This window comes from Chrysemys picta, chromosome 4 (assembly GCF_011386835.1).
Source record: "Chrysemys picta bellii isolate R12L10 chromosome 4, ASM1138683v2, whole genome shotgun sequence".
NCBI classification, from domain to species: domain Eukaryota; kingdom Metazoa; phylum Chordata; order Testudines; family Emydidae; genus Chrysemys; species Chrysemys picta.
Window position 1 is genome coordinate 71,903,599 of NC_088794.1, and position 18,128 is coordinate 71,921,726.

General features: G+C 41.8%; 1 protein-coding gene across 2 annotated transcripts in view; it reads right to left on the bottom strand.

The window, feature by feature from the left end:
* Positions 1-507: 507 nt before the first annotated feature.
* The window catches only part of DHCR7 (7-dehydrocholesterol reductase), a 28,195-nt gene continuing 10,574 nt past the window's right edge, over positions 508-18,128 (bottom strand). The window contains exons 2-8 of one of the 2 annotated variants that reach the window (XM_005305355.3): positions 14,391-14,491; positions 12,539-12,761; positions 10,591-10,681; positions 9,803-10,016; positions 9,215-9,419; positions 7,053-7,184; positions 508-4,919 (exon numbers count right to left, since the gene is read on the bottom strand). In XM_005305355.3, coding sequence (XP_005305412.2) covers positions 4,455-4,919; positions 7,053-7,184; positions 9,215-9,419; positions 9,803-10,016; positions 10,591-10,681; positions 12,539-12,761; positions 14,391-14,485 — 1,425 coding nt within the window. In that variant the 5' untranslated portion in view covers positions 14,486-14,491 and the 3' untranslated portion in view covers positions 508-4,454. The remainder of the gene's footprint in view (positions 4,920-7,052; positions 7,185-9,214; positions 9,420-9,802; positions 10,017-10,590; positions 10,682-12,538; positions 12,762-14,390; positions 14,492-18,128) is intronic. The other variant, XM_042849126.2, reaches the window with a different exon arrangement.

Here is an 18,128-nt window from a genome sequence, read left to right on the forward strand (position 1 = left end):
TCTTCTGGGGGCAGGGGTCTAATTCTATCAATTTACTGCTTGTGTCACTTGTGTTTTCATATGGAGCTCTACTCCCTTATGCAAGTCTCCTCCCAATGGAGCTATCCTGCAGGACCTCGGTTCCCCAGGCTGGTTTCCTCCAGCCCCAGAATCAGATGAGAACACACGTACGTATGTACGTCTGAGTGGACTGGGTCCATCAGCACTTTCAAGCTGACCCCTTATATGCCACAGGTACCTCACCGGAATAGAGTAAGCCTGAGCAGGCTGGGTCGAACAGCACTTCCAGGCTGCCACTCTCGTATGTCACAGGTTCAGCACGTCCCTATCCCCACTTCCACTTACAATTGTTCTGGTAGTAACACACTTGATGAGCAAACACCATAGTATTTTTGGGCACTACAGGAATCTTTAGCATAGGCAAGAGAAGTGTTGCTGCAGAGTAAATGGGGAAGCTAAAAACACAAAAGAGTAAAGTTCAGAGAGAGAGGGCGGGCTGCAAACAGCTTAACCATAAAAGTTATTTATTGAATAATAGTAATAACCACACAAGAAGAGCCTAAACAAACATAAGTTACATTATAAAAGATTACAAAAGTCATATATAGAAAACTATACCTGTTCAAACGAGTCAGGGTTAAAAAGTTATACCTGACATAGAAAAGAAAACAGAGAGAGAGCTGGGGGTCTCACCACTCCATGAAGTTTGAACTGGTCAGGGTTCCCAGGTGATAGTGGTAGCTCAGGGTCCTGAGTGCTGGACAGAGCCCCCAGCACAATCAGTCAGGAGAAGATGAAATCCCAGTGGAACTGATCCAGAGTTTGGATCCATACATCAGAACACTTACTTGAGCATGGGTAGGATTTTTTGTAGGGAAACAACTATGGGTCAAGGGAGAACCCTAGATTTGTTTATGGGTAAACTGATGATTCAAGGGTTTTCTTTAGGCTAGACAATAGGAGTTGATCACTCCTAGCTATGGGTGATGTTCCCTCCAGGGAGCTCACAATGCAATTAGGCAGCTTCAGTATTTTGGATATCAATCAAGGATTCATTACTAGAACTGGTCTGATAACTGCTGAGCTGGGTGTGTGCAGGCGTGGGTTCATTAACATCTGGAGCAGAGATCCCCCATCATGCAGTGCTTCCCTTTTTTCTGGTCCCAGAGTTCAGTGCAGTTCTTGCCTTGGAATCTCTGTTCTCCATTCTGTATGTTAATGGAGATGCCTCCCTGTCCCATCTTTGATGCACCTGAGGCTAGGGGAGTTGTTGTAATCCTATCACCCTTGTCAGGAGGCGTTTAGGTGTGTCTCCCACTGCCTTTTCATTGCTTTCTGTAAGTCTTTCCTCTGATCGGTTTTGGTTCAAGCAGAGGCTAAAAAGGGAGTGGGTCCTTCATGAGTCAGACAGTCTGGATACTGCGCCCTGGTTCCCCAAGAACACAGAGCTGACTGGTATCAGTCCACAAGGAAGGGCAAACTTTTGTGGATCCTGTCTTGAGGGCCAATAAGGAGCACCTAAAGGACACCTTCAGGCTCCCTTCATCCCTTACCCCTTATAAATACACCATTTGAACACATAGGGCTAGAGATAGTGGAGACATAGGGGGGAAAGTGCAAAGGGGCATTAATACTTCTTGGTTGTAGAGGATTATGCAACCTGCTATGCTGAGGCTGTTCCCCTCCACTCAATAAATTGTTAAAGGCCATGGTCAGGTTCCTAGTCCTGCTTTTCTCATGGGTGGACTTACCTACTGAAGTCCTCATAGATCAGGGGACTAACTTCACTTCCCTCCTACTGCAGAAGGCATAGCAGCTCCTTAAAATTATATCCCTCTGAACTTCAGTATACCATCCCCAAACTGATGGGTTTAGCTGGATTTTTAAGCAAATGCAGAAGAAATTTGTGAAGATGGACACCAATGATTGGAATAAACTACTCTCTCCTCTGCCATATGATAGGTGCCCCAGGCCTCAACAGGCTTCTTGCCCTTCGAGCTGTTATATTGCCAACAATCTTGTGGAACCCTGGACCTCCTTACAGAGGTCTGGGAAGAGCAGCACTCACACTCTCAAAATGTGTTACAAGTGTCTCAAGTGAGTAGGACAGTTTGCAAAGAAGACTCACTTGTAGGCCCAACAAACCCAGGACCAACACTATAATAAAGGTACCTGGGAGAGGGATTTCAGCCAGGGGACCACATGCTGTTGCTTCTCCCCAGCTTGGAGATCAAACTCCTGGCCAAATAAATTAAGATATCCCATCTCCTAGAACTGGAAGGGACCTTGAAAGGTCATCGAATCCAGCACCCTGCCTTCACTAGCAGGACCAAGTACTGATTTTGCCCCAGATCCCTAAGTGGCCCCCTCAAAGACTGAACTCACAACCCTGGGTTTAGCAGGCCAATGCTCAAACCACTGAGCTATCCCTCCCTCCCATTGGTTGTGAACAGCGAACCGCGGCCACTGGGAGCTGCGAGCGACTGTACCTGCGGAAGCTCAGGTAAACAAAGTGTCTCACGGCCCGCCAGGGGCTTACCCCGAACAAGCTGCGAACCAAGTTTGGGAACTCCTGATCTAGAGAGTGCCTAGCTATCGAATAGGCTGTGGGAGTATTATGTAACTATCATTTAGAGGCTCCCTTTGACCTAATAACAGACAATATACCCGTTAAATGGTTGCAAGTGATGAAGGACACAAATTCTCACATTATTCAGTGGTATTTGGCACTGCAACTATGTGCCTTTCCTGTGAGACACTGACAGGGTTCTCCGTACCTGAATGCAGACTTCTTTTCCAGGATAGGGGCTGAGATTGGGCCCTTGGGGTCATTCTGTGGGTAGGAGGGTGTGATGGGGGTCTCTCAAGTTGTCTTTCCCCGCTTCTAGAGACATCAGTGCCCTAATACTCCCTCATCAAGGAAAATCTAATCAGGCTACCACCAAGATAGTCCTCCATAGGCCTAGAGGAAATACTGACAGCTCAAGAGCTAGCGGGGCAGTTAAGAACACTTGCCTGCCTCTTCTCAGTAGTGGAGTTGGGTGACAGAGGAGGAGAGTCTCAGTGCTAGCCTAGAAGCAGGCCAGGGCCTTGCCTTCAAGTGCTGAAACTAAGCACTTTCCTTTGATTGTTTTCTTCATTTAAAGGCATTGACAACCAGTTCTGAGTTTTGTTACTCAACTGTTTGTTTAGAGACTGATGCCAAGCTTACGGCACAGACCACCCTATGCCCAGCAGATGGTCTAAAATGTATGGACTAAGGCAGGGCGTGCCTGTAATACCAAGCTTGGCCCTACGATGGGTGCTATGGAGCAGCCCCACCTCCACTGTAAATGTCAGTAAAGGCATCAGCAAGTTTAATGACTTAACATTTCACAATTTGTATTATCACTTTTGCATTGCTACTGCAGTCTCTCCTCTACACCAGATTGCAAAGCCATCATCTCCTCATTTAAATCCCTCACCAAGATTAATTTATTTTGTGGTGCCTTCAAGAACCCAGTTGACCAAGTCATATATTTGCTTATTGTAGGAGTTAACTATTCACGTAAGTGGAGAACTTAGTATTTAATGTACATGCAACCATCACAGTTTTATTTGACAAGACATATGCTTATTGGCTTGATCACTTTTGCTTGCATACTGTATCTGTCTTTGCCTTTTTTAGGGTGTATACTGGTTAGGGCAAGGACTAACTCACTCTCTTTGAACAGCTCTATCCCATAGTGGGGGATATTGTTCATGCAGTAATAGGTGGTCCAATGGAGGAGAGGATGCTCAAAGTTGGGGGGGAAGGGGAAACATATCCATTGTTTTAAAAATGTATTTAATAGCATTGCTTCTCCCCCCCACCCCTCATCCTGAAACTAGGGGTTTAGGCTCTTTGGTTCTGTCCACTTACAGATATGATTTTGGTCACAAGTGATAAAGATTCAAGTCTCTCACCTGCAGTGGAAAAAACTGTTTCCCATTATCAAATATTTGTTTAGAAACTAATTCACATTGCAAGCAAACTGTGCCAGACTAAAATCAGAACATCTGGGCTACATCCTCCACAGCTGCATATTGGCATCTCTATTGGCCTAATTCCAGTGATGTCTGTCTATACCTGCTGAGGATCTTGCCCAATATTCCTCCCCCCCACACACACCTTCATCTTTTTCATATAAAGCAACACAATGTGGGAAAGAACACTTAAGGAGCTAGATTATAACAAAAGTTCTTCAGTCTTTAATTTCGGTTTTATGGAGAGCTGGCCATTTTAGTGCTGCAATGTGCTAAATAGCTACTGGGAATGTGTTACATTAGAAGGTGAAGAGTTATTATTCAAACCATGCTTTCTCCCCCACAAGATGTTCTACAGAAAACGGGAAATAATTTTTGCTGGTGTCAAGCAAAGTGTGTGAACACCGCTGTCCTCAAAAAGGGGTATGTTTTGTCTGGAACTCTCAGTCTTAAAATACTCCTGGTATTAGTCGGTAAGGAACTGCAGTAGTGTAGCGCTTCCAGTCCTTGCCGTATTTGCTGGAGCAACGGTGTTCATCCCTGATGCAGCGGTGGGTCAGCAAAATGGTCATGTAAATGATGTAGAAATAAGGCAGGATGTGCCCAAAGCCACAAGTCAGGCAGTATGCCAGGGAGCCCATCAGGTCACCTGTGTAGTTAAAATGGCGCGCCACTCCCCAGAATCCTGAAATCATCAGCTTGCTGTAGTATTTGGTCCCATCCACTGACGTGTAGGAGCATTCAATATATTCTGGCTTCTTACCCCAGATTTTGCAGTTCCCATCTGTGCGACGGAAGAGATCTTTTTGGTGGTTGGTCATCCTGAAGATATAATAGCCAACCAGCCCCAACAGCAGGATCCCAACTGCATTAGCTGTTGAGAGCTGTACAGGATGGTAAACTAAATATAAACCCTGCAGAGTGAGGAAGAGTTAGAGGTTTCAGTGAATTTAGTAAACAAATGTTTCCTCCAAACTGAGTGGCACCCCCTTTGTCTGGAGGATGCTAGACTACTTCTCTAAGCAAGTGGGGACCCAGGGTAGAGGAGAGGATCAGTGTAAGTAGGGAAACTTGCAAGACTACAGACCCACACTACAAATTTATGGCCATCTCTCCAAGTAAAGCCACAGGTGGTTCTTGGAAAACCACCCATTTCTCTCACTGTGATGGCATTGTAGGTGACTGTAGGAACAACTCATACAGCATTAAAAGCTCAGGCAGCAAGTAGCTTGTGTGCTGTACTCTGCTACCATGGCATTTAGCTCAATCTTGGATAGCACCAGTGATCTTCACACCCCAGAAATAATAAGCTTTCTGGTGAAGCTTCCTGGGGACCAGGACAAGCGAGAGGCTAGAAGGGTGGGGGGTGTGCACTGGGGAACAAGAAATAATTAGAAACAAAAAACAGAGAGAAGAACTAAAAAAAACCTGAAAAAAATACACAAAAGGAAGACAGTGAAAAACAAGAAAGATGATGGGGGTTGGAGGGGAGAGGGGAAGGAAGAGGACAGAAAATGAACAGAAAAAATAAGGAAGATGGCAGGTAGGACAAGACAAATAGTAGGACATGGTGCTTGGAGACACAGCGGGGCCCCTATCCACTAAATCATCCCAATGTGGGGGTGTGACAGAATGCATCCCTGTATTCACACCCTACACACTCTTGTAATCACCTTTGTACAAAGTGTGCCTTGTAAGGTATCATGTGAAAACTCATAATTTGCTGGTCAGCACTGCCCTGTTAAAATGTGTGGCAACATTGAATGTGAAGTTATAAGATTCCCCTTATGTTTCAAACTCCACAGCCGAGCCCTAGCAAAAGTTGGCAAACAGGTCTGTCCTAAACAAATAAATGTGTGTGCTGCTTAATTTGCATTTAAGCAGTAAATAGAGTCATCAAGCAGGAAGGGAAGACAAAGGAAATTCAAATAGCTGAAAAAACCAGCAGGGAACATCCACAAAGACTCTTTGGCTCCTGGGTCTCAGCTGGAAATGTTTTTCCACATGGGTAACTGTAACTATAAAAAGGAGGAACAAATATTCAAGGCACCCCTCTCTCTACCTCTGCTTATCACATTCACTGCATCTGAAGAGACAAGGGAAACAGGCACTGGACTCTGGGGGAAGGGTCCTGACCTAAAGGGGTTGGTCAGTTTAGACTGCTGAAAGCATTACTGAGAAAACAAACTACATTAGATTCAAAGCACAGTTAAGTAAGGCACCAGGAGGCATTATATCTTTATTTTTCCTGTAACCATTTCTGACTTTTATGCCTCATTATTTGTACATAAAATCTCTCTCTCTCTGTAGTAATACACTTATTTTATCTAACCCAGTGTGTTCAAGTTGAAGTGTCTGGGAAATGCCATTTGGTAACAATTTATGTGCATGCATATTGTTCCCTTAAGGGAATAACAGGCTCAATATATCTGCACTGTCCAGGAGAGGGCTGGGCAGTACAGGACATACATTTCTGGGGGAAGATCTGGGACTGGGAATGTGTTGGGGTTACCTTGTGGTAATTTTTAAGCCTGGTAAGACCCAAGGTGTGTCTGTCTGTCTGCAGCACACACAGAGACATAGCTGGGAGTAAATTACCGGTACATGCTGGAGGCTGTTTGTGAGCAGCAAGGCATTGTAAAGGGCACCCCATGTCACAGGGTGCCTAAGAAAGGAATGATAGCTAACAGTAGTGGTTCGAATCTATTCCATTACTCAACTAAGTTTGCCTAGAAGCCATTTACACCTCTACCCCGCTATAACACGACTCTATATAACACGAATTCGAATACAACGTGGTAAAGCAGTGCTCGGGGAGGAAGGGGGAGAGAGCGGGGCTGCGCACTCCGGTGGATCAAAACAAGTTCAATATAACGTGGTTTCACCTATAACACAGTAAGATTTTTTGGCTCCCGAGGACAGCGTTATATCAGGGGAGAGGTGTATTTCGGATGCTAGTCATGCTGCCAGGGAACACATTTTTAGGATTACTTTTAACGTCTTCTGCTTCCAGGAAAATGCTATTAACAATACAATTGTATTTTTACCTGCAGAGTGTAGAGGTAAGGCAGCCAAACGCAGTCTCCCCAGCCCAGGTACCATCCAAAATGATCATGGCAGATATCAATAGTTTTCAAATACCAAGCTTCATTCCAGAAGAAGTCCAATACATAAATACCCTGGAAATAAATGTCTTGTGCTTAGAACAATGCTCTGTTGCTATTAAAACGTCTGTCATAGTCACCCAGTCTCATTGTACTAGAATCAGGCTGCTGGTTTTATCTTGTGGCAACAGCCTGATAATCTTTCTGCATTTTTACAATGGCAAAACAGTATTTTTTAAAATATTACCACAATTGTACTAATGTGCACATGTATAATTGGAATTCAGTACTTTTAAGGTGACTGCTAAATCAATGCTAATGTTCCTAACTTATTACTTATTAGGGCTAACCCATTCTAGGCAGACAATAGTAACAGCACAGCCCTGCTGTGGAATGGAATGTGATGTTTGCAGGCAAACAAAACCAACTTAAAGCCACAGCCACTCTTTAGGCATCTCACTGTACCTAGATAATGTTGATCATCTGATCATGAGATCCAGTGCTAACGTAATGTACACAAAGGCACAGTGGTGCACTTCAAGACACATTTGAGTGTTAGTCTTTGACTTTGTGTTGGTTTAAGTTAGATCCTTAATCTATGTAGTTTGTCAGCTTTTACCCAACAGAGATTTCAACATATCCTGGTCACAGCAGGACTGCCAACAGCCACAGGAGGAGATGGAGTGACTTCCTGGTCTTTCAGCCCATCTCCTTATTCCCCAAAATGGACCAGAATAAACTGCTCTGGTCCAGTGGTCTTGATTCATATGCCCAGGACCAACAGCTTTCAAAGCCTCATGGCTTGTCTACACTCCTGCTTAAGTTTATGTAAGTTACGTCGCTCAGGGGTCTGAATAAGCCCCCGAGCGACGTAACTTACATAGACTTAAAGCGATGTCCACACTAGCGTTATGTCGGAGGGAGATGCTCTCCCATTGGCATAGCATGTTTTCACCAGACACGCTACAGTGGCACAGCTGCATTGGTGCAGCTGCGCCGATGTAGTGTGCGGTAGTGTAGACTAGCCCTTAGTCTCTTGGCTGTTCTCTTTTGCTACACACTCATCTGCTCTCTCCTTTATTTTGGTCAATCTCATGCCTTTGTCTCCTCTCTGTTCCAGTTCCTGCCTACTCCTTTCCAAAACCAACCACCTCTAGAAACATCTATTTTATCATTAGCTATCTCACTCAAAAAGCCATGTGATGATTTTAGGCTCCCAAAGCCATTCTAACATCTTTGGTGCCACATGGCTGAAAATGATAGCAAGTTTTGCTAAGTTCTGTGCCTGCACAAGGCTGGGATTCTAGCTGTTATCAGCCAATATCAGTCCTCAGTCAATGAATTCAAATTATTAACTTTTTTTTTAAAGCGTGCTTTTTTTGATTACACAAAAAATATATTATAAATCTGGAAGTCTTGAGATTTTTTTTTGAGCATACGTTATAAACAAAGCAGAGAATATTTAAAAAAAAAAATGAGTTAAACATTTGGATACCAGGAGTCACGTCAAAGGGATTTTGCAGTTCCACAGGTGTAAACATCTACATAGAAATATTTAACTAACATTTTTTTTAGCAGCCGCTAGCACTATTTTAGGCTCCATGCTGGGAAGGTGCAGTGTCTTCCCCTACAGGGTGCTGAATGTCTTTTGGCAGTGAAGGCAACAGAAGTTCTGTGCACTGAGAATCTCAAAGGAGGGAGCTCTGAATATGGTTGAGGAGGGAAAAAAGAAAAAAAAAAAAAAAAAGAAAGGGACATGTGGCCTCAATCTTGATCCCATTGAAGTCAATTGGAATTTTGTCAGAGTCCAAAGGAAACAGTATCAGGCCTGTTTCTAGAATATAGACTGAAAGACAAATGTATTTCTTAGATTAAATAGGTCCCTGATCCTGCATCAAGCTCTGCAGATGTGGACATGACTGTGCCACTGACTTCTGTGGGACTCTGCATGCGTGTAAGGGCTCACACTAGCAGGTCCCGATGCATGATCATGGCTGAGATTATTCTATGTCAACAAGAAGTAAATTCAATTTTATCATGAGGATTTAGTCTGTTTTAATATCCACAGTTTCCAACCAGGTTTAATTTCACCATTCCAGACTTACCTGTAGGACATTGACAAGGATCATCGAGTTGGTCACCTGACCATACAGTTCCTGTTGCTTGGCAGCATAGGAGAGGTTAATTAGAGTCCAGGCTACAATACCAGGCCGGCCATTGAAGAACAGCTTGAAATCAAACCACTTCCCTATTCGAGGGTTAAATTCAATCCCCATCATATAGTCATAAAATAAATTGCCGGTGAATTTGCTAAAAGTATAAAAAAATTGTAAAGGTAATAATGTGATACAGCTGCATGTGAATGTAAGTTTGAATATAGGTTTCAGTTCATTTTCCAATACATGAACTATTGTCATTTTGTGAACTGAAGTTGTGTTAATACATAAAACCAAGTAATTATTAAGATGATACAGGTTGATCCAATGATATAATAAGTACATTATAAAGGTAAGTTCCGACTCTAAGATCTTCCTAGTTTAGTTTTGATATGATTTTTGACCAGTCATAGCATTTTCTAGCCAGATTAAGATTAGTCAAAATGCATTTTTAATCACTGTACTGAAGAAGATTCAATGTTCACATGTCAAAGTTCCCCATAACACTGCACTATATGAGTATTAACAACAACATACCAATCTTTGGGGTTACTGGGGAAAAGGTAGCTTTTAATCATGGCAAATGTGGAAACTGAGTATCCCAGAATATTAGCACACCACAGGAGAGGAATCCAGTTGTCAAAAATGATGGTGGGTGAGAACCAGTGGAAGTAGTAAGCATTTGCAAACCAGAGAGCATGGGTAATGATCCAGGCTTGAAGTCCATTGATTTCATATTTATTTACTGTGCCTAAAGAGGAAGAGGTAAATTGTTCAACATTCTGTGATACTGCATGAATTAGGTATAAAAGAAGCATGCCTTTTATTAGCTCTGGGCATAGACACTATCCAGGAGTGCAGATCCACTGTCCATTATGAAAATGAGTCTTTACATTATCCTCTTTGATCCTCCTGAAGCACTTAAAGATCTCCTTCTCCCAAACACTTAAGTCTTATTGTGGCTTCCATCCTTCAAACCAATGAAGACCTGATGACACTCTAGTGTAGTCATCAACATAGCTGCCTAGGCCTGGTCTTGACTTCAGAGAGGGGATTGGAGGTGAGCAGGGAAACATGTTTCTTAATTGAAGTTAAATAGCTCAAGGTAAAATCCCAGTGAACACAAGGAAATGTGTAGTTTTCACACAACCTAATTCTCTAAAGTACATTAGAAGAGTGTTTGTCTACATTTCCCACTTCCAAATATGTATCTGGATTATTATAGAAGTTCAATTAACTATAGCGGGTAAGAGATCTAATGGAAGTATTCTTATTTAGAAGGAAATACAGATTGTATGTGCTAAGGGAAAAAACAAAACCCTTACCAGCAGGAGTCAGAGCACCTTCTTGTACTCCTCCTACATATCCAGGTAGAAACTTGTGGCAGAAATCAGGAACTAATATATATAACATCACCTACATTGCAAAGAATGTAAGAACAATAAGTAATTGGCAGGGCATAAAACATTGAACACCTATATACACATACACGCACACACACAAGCTATGCATAAATATTAACTTGTAAAAGACCTCAGTATTGAGAATGCACATATGCAGACCCACCAAAAGGTCAATTCACTTTAAATGTCATAAACCAGCATTCCTTGCAGAACTGAATTTTTGTATACAATTAAAAGTATATCAAATTTATCCCAAATAATATTTTATAAAAGCTAATACAATAGAAACGTTTCCATGAAATAGAGGAAAAAATTGGAAGAATATTTTTAAATAAATGTTTTTCTTCAGTATTTGCAATCATGCGTTAATGGATAAGAATCTGAGGTTGATTAGGAGCGGACTATAAGCAAAGTTGAAACTAACCTACTGAATAAGATTAGAAAATAAAGTTCAATAAGAGAGAGAGACAGAACTGCATACAATATTGCAAGTATATTAGATGTAAAAGTAGCTCAATTTTAGTAATCTAAGCATAGTAATAGTCTATGACCACAACAGCCAAATCCTGAAATATTTACTTAGCCTTTACTTAAACAGCTATAGAAGCTACTGGGATTATGCCCAAGTGAGAACTCCGGGTAACGCACAAAATTATGAAGCTTGATTTTTAACCTGTCTATGACCCTTTAAGCTCACTTCACCTGGCCTAGTGGATAAAAATTGATATTTTATTTAAAATCAGATTTTTGGTTTTGTTATTTAAATGACAATAAGTTTTTCTTTTCTAAAATAGACCTGTTGTATTAAATTCAGATTTTATTTTAACATGTTACCTTACTATACTGTAGTTGTAAAATGTGAAACATGTTTTGATAAGAGAAGTTAATGTATCCAAAAGATTTAAGGTTGTTTTGTTTAATAAAAATAAAATGTATATGCTATTTTGTGTGCTTAATTAAATTCCAATTACCATCCTAATGCAGCTTGACACAAATCATGAGCAAATAATGAATTGGCTAGTAAATAACCAATATATCATTCACCATTAGCTAACATAGTAAAAATGTACAATTAACAATCTGAAACTATAAAGCTATATAATTAAGTAAATGTATGTTACAATGTACTGTCCTAAGTAGCAAAAAAGTATACCAAATCTAATGAAAAGTTCTATTTAGTTGTAAATCAACATGTTTTAATGGTTTCATCAAGAGAATGCACCTTTCTTTACAAAATAAAAGAAGTACAAATGGAGCAGTTCAATGCTTTAGACTGATTCCATTTGGTGATTTAAATCACCTTGATTTAAATCCACCTGCCATCACCCAGTTATCTTGTGTAACCCCCATCAGAGCGCATTACATTGCAGTGCAGTCATATCACCTCAAGCTGTGATCTTGTCTGTTCTTGACAGAGGGGCTGAGTCTGAACTTGGATGAGATATTCTTTTTTTAAAAATGCACATTCTGCAGGAAGTGATGTTGGTGATTCACTTGATGACATCCTTCCCCCTGAGTCAGTCAGTACTGACCCCAGTGTTCCACAGGGTGTGGAATGAGATTGGGGAGGAATGCTGCCTTATTCTAGAAGGCTTCCATCACATGAGGCATAAGTGATATCCAAACTACAGTGACGGTGAAGCAAACCAGAGCGCGTTACACTCAGTTTGCCAAGTACTTAAGATCTATTCGGATGTCAGAAACTATATTCATTTAAGATTGTTAATTTATTTCTTCTATCCTTTTCACATAATAGGGTTCACTAGAAAAGTAGTCATGAAAGGAGATACTGTAAGCAACGTATGTCTAGGTCAAAGATGTGGAGTAATTATCTGACTTCAGTCTGTAATACAGAAATGGAAAGATTTACCTGGAAAGTGACCCAACATATATAGATGTTAGCAGCTTTCCAGCTCAGGGAAGGTGTCTTGTTCCAGATGTCGGAGAGATAGGAATTACCCATGAGCACATCAACGACGGGGTCCGTCAGAGAGCAATGGTACTGATCACATGACATTATAAAGTAATATACGATGAGTGGAGAAAATGTAAGCAGGAAGAGGATGCTGGCCAAGGAAAACCAGTCTACTTCCCTGTAACAGAGACACAGGTTATCTTCTGAAAGGAATTTTGCACTGAAACAATGGGTCTGTCCCCATCAAGTTTTAGAGTTTGTCAGTTACACTAAAATGTGCTGCTTTGTAAAGCATAAATTCATTTGCACATTAGCAAAAGTATAGAGCACAGAAACTACTATGGTAAAAACAAAAGTCTGAAGAAAGCGAGCAGGGAGAAGTTGTATAGTTTGTGGAGTGCTCTCTAGGAAGTAGGTTTCAGAGTAGCAGCCGTGTTAGTCTGTATCCGCAGAAAGAACAGGAGTACTTGTGGCACCTTAGAGACTAACAAATTTATTAGAGCATAAGCTTTCGTGGACTACAGCCCACTTCTTCGGATGCATATAGAGTGGAATAAATATTGAGGAGATACATCTCCTTGTATACTTTATATACATTTATACTTTAATGTATCTCCTCAATATTTATTCCACTCTATATGCATCCGAAGAAGTGGGCTGTAGTCCACGAAAGCTTATGCTCTAATAAATTTGTTAGTCTCTAAGGTGCCACAAGTACTCCTGTTCTTTCTCTAGGAAGTAGCTATTTGTTGCCAAGCTGAGGAGGTGAAGGCTAGGCTTGTGTTTAAGGCACGGGGTTGAAACATAGGCGACTTAGGTTCAAATTTCTGATTCTACCACAGACTCTGTGTGACCTTGGGCAAGTCATTTTTTGTCTCTGTGCCCAGTTCACAACTTTCCATCCCAAAAAGGTGGTTTGAGGTCTAATTATTTAATCCACAGTGGAACAGCTTTAATGGGAGAAACCTACATCAGCACATTCCATAGCTCAGTGATCAGAGCACTCAGTGAGGATTTGAACAGGGGTCACTCGCTTCTCCCTCTCTGGCAGGAGGGGGGGATGGAAATTGAACTTGGGGCTCCCACATCCCACGGTGAGAGTGGGAACCACTAGGCTAAAAGTTCTAAGGTGGGCACTATGCCAGACTGACAATAGCCTGAATGAATTTATCGAATTAAGTTAAACCTTACTGAATTAGAGTTAATAGCTCTAGGGTACCTTTATAGTAGAAATACAAATTTTTATGTACTATTGTGAGATTGTATGGAACTTCTTTAGTGGGAACACAAGATTAATGCAGTCTCCAGGAGGGAGGAGGAAGTTCAATAGTCTTTTTTGGAACAATATGTGTGAAATGGATTTCCTAGGAAGTACCTCAAAGTGAGGGGAATGCAAATTCTCCCCTCCAAAGCCAACTTTTTGAAGCTACACCTTTGGGAGAGAGACCCACTGTATATTACATTACCTTCTTCTGGAAACTCCAGATCAAAGACCCCTGATCTGGACTAAATTTGTTAAGAGTTTGGTAGGGTAACCCACAAAGACTCCCTTAGGGCGGGTGGGCTGAAGGATATAAACCATCTAATAGCCCCCAATAACAAGTTTGTGCTACAGCTGTACTTCAGATATGTTGTGTTTAGATCATTCATACTGTAATTCTGAATTGAAGGCTAGTGCAGCCTTTGTTTATTGACTGGCCCTAGTCTTTTGAATATTGGGGTCAAGTTTGTAAGGAGCGTGGTAGTAGCAGTAGTGGATAGCATCACATTTGGAGTCTGTTCAGTCAGAGTGACAAGCCTTTCTCACCAGGCTCTTCCCCATTGGCCTTGAGATGCTCCAGAACCATTTGGGATGCTCTTATGTTTCCTTTCTTCAGATTTTCCTTCGGGAAAGGCCGCCATTGGATCCTACATGAAAGAGGATTACATTGTGTTATACCATCTGGTCCCTCCAACAATTAGTTGTGCATTATCCTTTATAAATGAAATTTCTGATAATCTTTAATTGAATCAGGCAGCTAGACTCTGATTAAAAACAAACAAAAAACCTTACATTTGCCTGCATATAAGACTGTAACCTAAGATGCCAAGGGGTCTTGTAAAACTTATTGCCCAATCCAAGTTTTTTATTAACACTGTACAATACCTGGGAATATTGTTAAAGATGACCTGCAAAGGAAAAATAAGATTGGGATTGTACCTTAACTGCCCACCACTTCCCACACACACACTTGGTTTTTTTTAGCACCTTGCAGAGATTGCCTGAAAGGGTTCTGCCTCCCTCCACCTGTCCAACTAAAGAGGTTTATGCTGCTTGGTTTTCTTTACCTTGATTTCTAATCTCTTTGAGAGTTCAACCCCCATCTCCCCTCTAGGCTTTCAATCGAGCTGCTAGCCTTTGTTAAAAGCAGAGCAATGTCTTCACTGCTATTTTAACCTGAGTTAAACAACACACCCTGAAGGGGTGAGACTGAGTCATTATTTAAAACAAAAATAAACAAATAAACCACACCATCTTTAGGGTGACCAGATGTCCTGATTTTATAGGGACAGTCCTGATATTTGGGGCTTTGTCTTATATAGGCACCTATTACCCTCCACCCCCTGTCCCGATTTTTCACACGTGCTGTCTGGTCACCCTAACCATCTTACAAGTATGTCAGGCATTTGACAAAAGTTAAATAATTATTTGAAGTTTTATAGTCACACCTAAGGGCTTGTCTACACTGACAATTTACAGTGCTGCAACTTTCTCGCTCAGGGGTGTGAAAAATCACCCCCCTGAGAGCAGCATGTTTCAGCGCTGTAAAGTTCCAGTGTAGACAGTGCACCAGCGGTGGGAGCTGCACTCCCAGCTCCTCATGGAGGTGTTTTTTTTAAGCGCACTGGGAGAGAGCTCTCCCAGCATTGCACCGTGACCACACAAGGCATGTTAAAGCGCTGCTACGGCAGCGCTTTAGCGTTGCCAGTGTAGACTAGCCCTAACACAATGCCAGAGTTTCAAGCACTATGGCTGGTCTACACCTACAATTTAGACTGTCCTAGCTACATCACTCAGGGGTTTGAAAAATTCACACCTGTGAGAGATCTAATTAAACTAATCTATGCCCCAGCGTAGACAGTGCTAGGTTGATGGAAGAATTTTCTGTTGACCTAGCTACTGCCTCCTGGATAAATAGATTTATTTCAGTGATTACCCCATTCCATCACTATAGTGTCTACACCACAGTACTACAGTGACTCCATGGTAACATTTTTAGTGTGGCCATACCCCAAAGATCCCTTACCTTCTCAAGTGCTCATGTTTCATTTCCTTTGTACTAGCAGACCATTATAATAGTCCTCCAGTCAACCACAGAGTTGTCCTTGGAAGACAATTACATGTAGTAGTTACCCTTCCCCCCCCCTGCTTACCCCAGCCTCAAAAAACATGCTTTCAGACCTTTGGTCATCAAAAAGAGCAGTCACCTCTAATGTATTCAAACACCATTTTTCAAAGTAATGGCACATACTCCTTGCCCAACTGAGGGCCCAACCCTGGGACCTTGCTAGGAACCAGTGGGCTACACCAGCTTTCCAGCAAACCTCCTCTTTAATTGAGTCTCCCCATCTTCAGTGTCATCTCTATTCATCCAGAAACATAGAAAAGGTCCCAACTAATCAAGCTGTAATCTATTACCAAGCAGAATTAAAAATAATAATAAAAAAAAATCACATTTACTTCTCCAGAGTAACTGCCTGGATAGCACAGTCTCCCTCTCCATACAGGCCCAGCTTGCAACACAACCGGGGGGGGGGGGTAGAAACAATCACAGCAATATGAACCATCTCATTAGGACTCCTGTTAGCACTAGCTAAATGTCAGGTTGATAAGGTTGATATTCTTTCCCCTCATTTCTAGTTGTATGTGCCACAGGGTGGTTCTCCAGCTATCCTAGTGAGCAGCACTGCTTAGCCTGTTTTCATGGTCTCCCAGGCTGTTTCCTTTCTAGCACCCATGTATTTAACCTTCAGTTTCAACACATACAGCATATGAAAAATATACAGCTAGAGGAGACTTCCACACAGCTTCCCTCTTCTCCCCAGCTCACCCTCTGAACTCTCCATGACTTTCTCTCCCTCAAATTTGTATCCACCCTGTTACTGAGTGAACTATCTTGTTATTAGCCCAGCAATTACCACCCAGTAATCTCCCCTCTTCTCCCCCCACCCTGAAAATGGTTAATTGCTTTCAAATAAGCCTGGAGGCCTCTCTGTGCTGCAGAAACCCAGTGACCAGGCTGCTACTACAGCTAGCACTGTCACAAGATGTCAGTTCATAAATACCTTTGCCCGGAGGAGTTAGCTGTCTGGGTGTTGCTTACCTAAACTTTCTTCTATATATGTAAAGGGGTAATTGTTGATTTAACACTCCCAATGGACCCCATACACCTTACTTACACCTTCATCAGCAAAACTGCCATAGACTTCAATAAAAGTTTTGCCCAGCTAAGGAATGCAAATTAGGTCTCTACTGATAGCAACATTTCTGACCTGATCACAAGAGATGCCAAGTACTAGAAATCAGCGGAGTTACACTGGTGTAAATGACAGGATTATCCAATCCCTGATCTAGAGTTAAATTCAACAGACTCCTTGGTGTAGGGGAACAGTTTTTATGCATAGACTCCCAGGACTAAATGGTACTTGGGTTGTTTGCTTGCTTGTTTGTTTGTTTGTAAGGGAATAGGAAGTGCTTATAAAATTTTATTGCTAAACATTTTCTCTTCAAACATGTTCAAAGCCACTAGGTTCTCACTGCATAGGAAGCCTAGGGAAAGTCTTTTTTTGTTGTTGTCAGAGTTAAACTGTGCCTCCCCCCCAAAAGGCACATGATTCAAACAGCCAAATAGAATGTTACCATATTTGCCCAAAGTTATAAGTCTCTGAAAATAAGCATTTGTAATGAAATGCCTTCTTAAGCAAAATCGTTGCTAGTACACTGATGGTACCGTATGGCTTGTAATGTATGCTTCAAATTTGCTTTCTGAATGGTATGCTGAAGGGTGTTTAGTCTGCTCAATGCAGGCCAGCTACCCACATTCTGGTTCAGTGTGTGTTGAGAACAGTGAAAACTGGAAAGTGGGGGTAGAGAGCAAGAAGACAAAGGAGAGGTAAAGCAAATTAAGTATCGTAAAAATAATCAGAAGTGTCAAATTCAGCCAGACCTGGAATTAACTTTTTTTTTCCATCTCATGCTTTCTTCCAAACTGTATTTCCTTCAACCTATTCCAAGGTTTGCTTCTTTTTCTTGTTCATGTAAACCAGTACAAAAAACTTTTAAGCACCACTTCTCCTTTCACGTGGTGGCAAATGCATCAGTGGCCCATGTACTCTAAAGTTTCCTCCATTGTCAGCACTGGCAGAGCTGCACCTTTGCTAGAGCAACGAGGGGAAGGGAGGGGAAGGGCTACTGTAGACGAGGCGCTGGCTACATCAGAATCATACAAATTACAGATGAGACTTACTAGGACACATCTAACTACCTACAAGGACCACACACTAT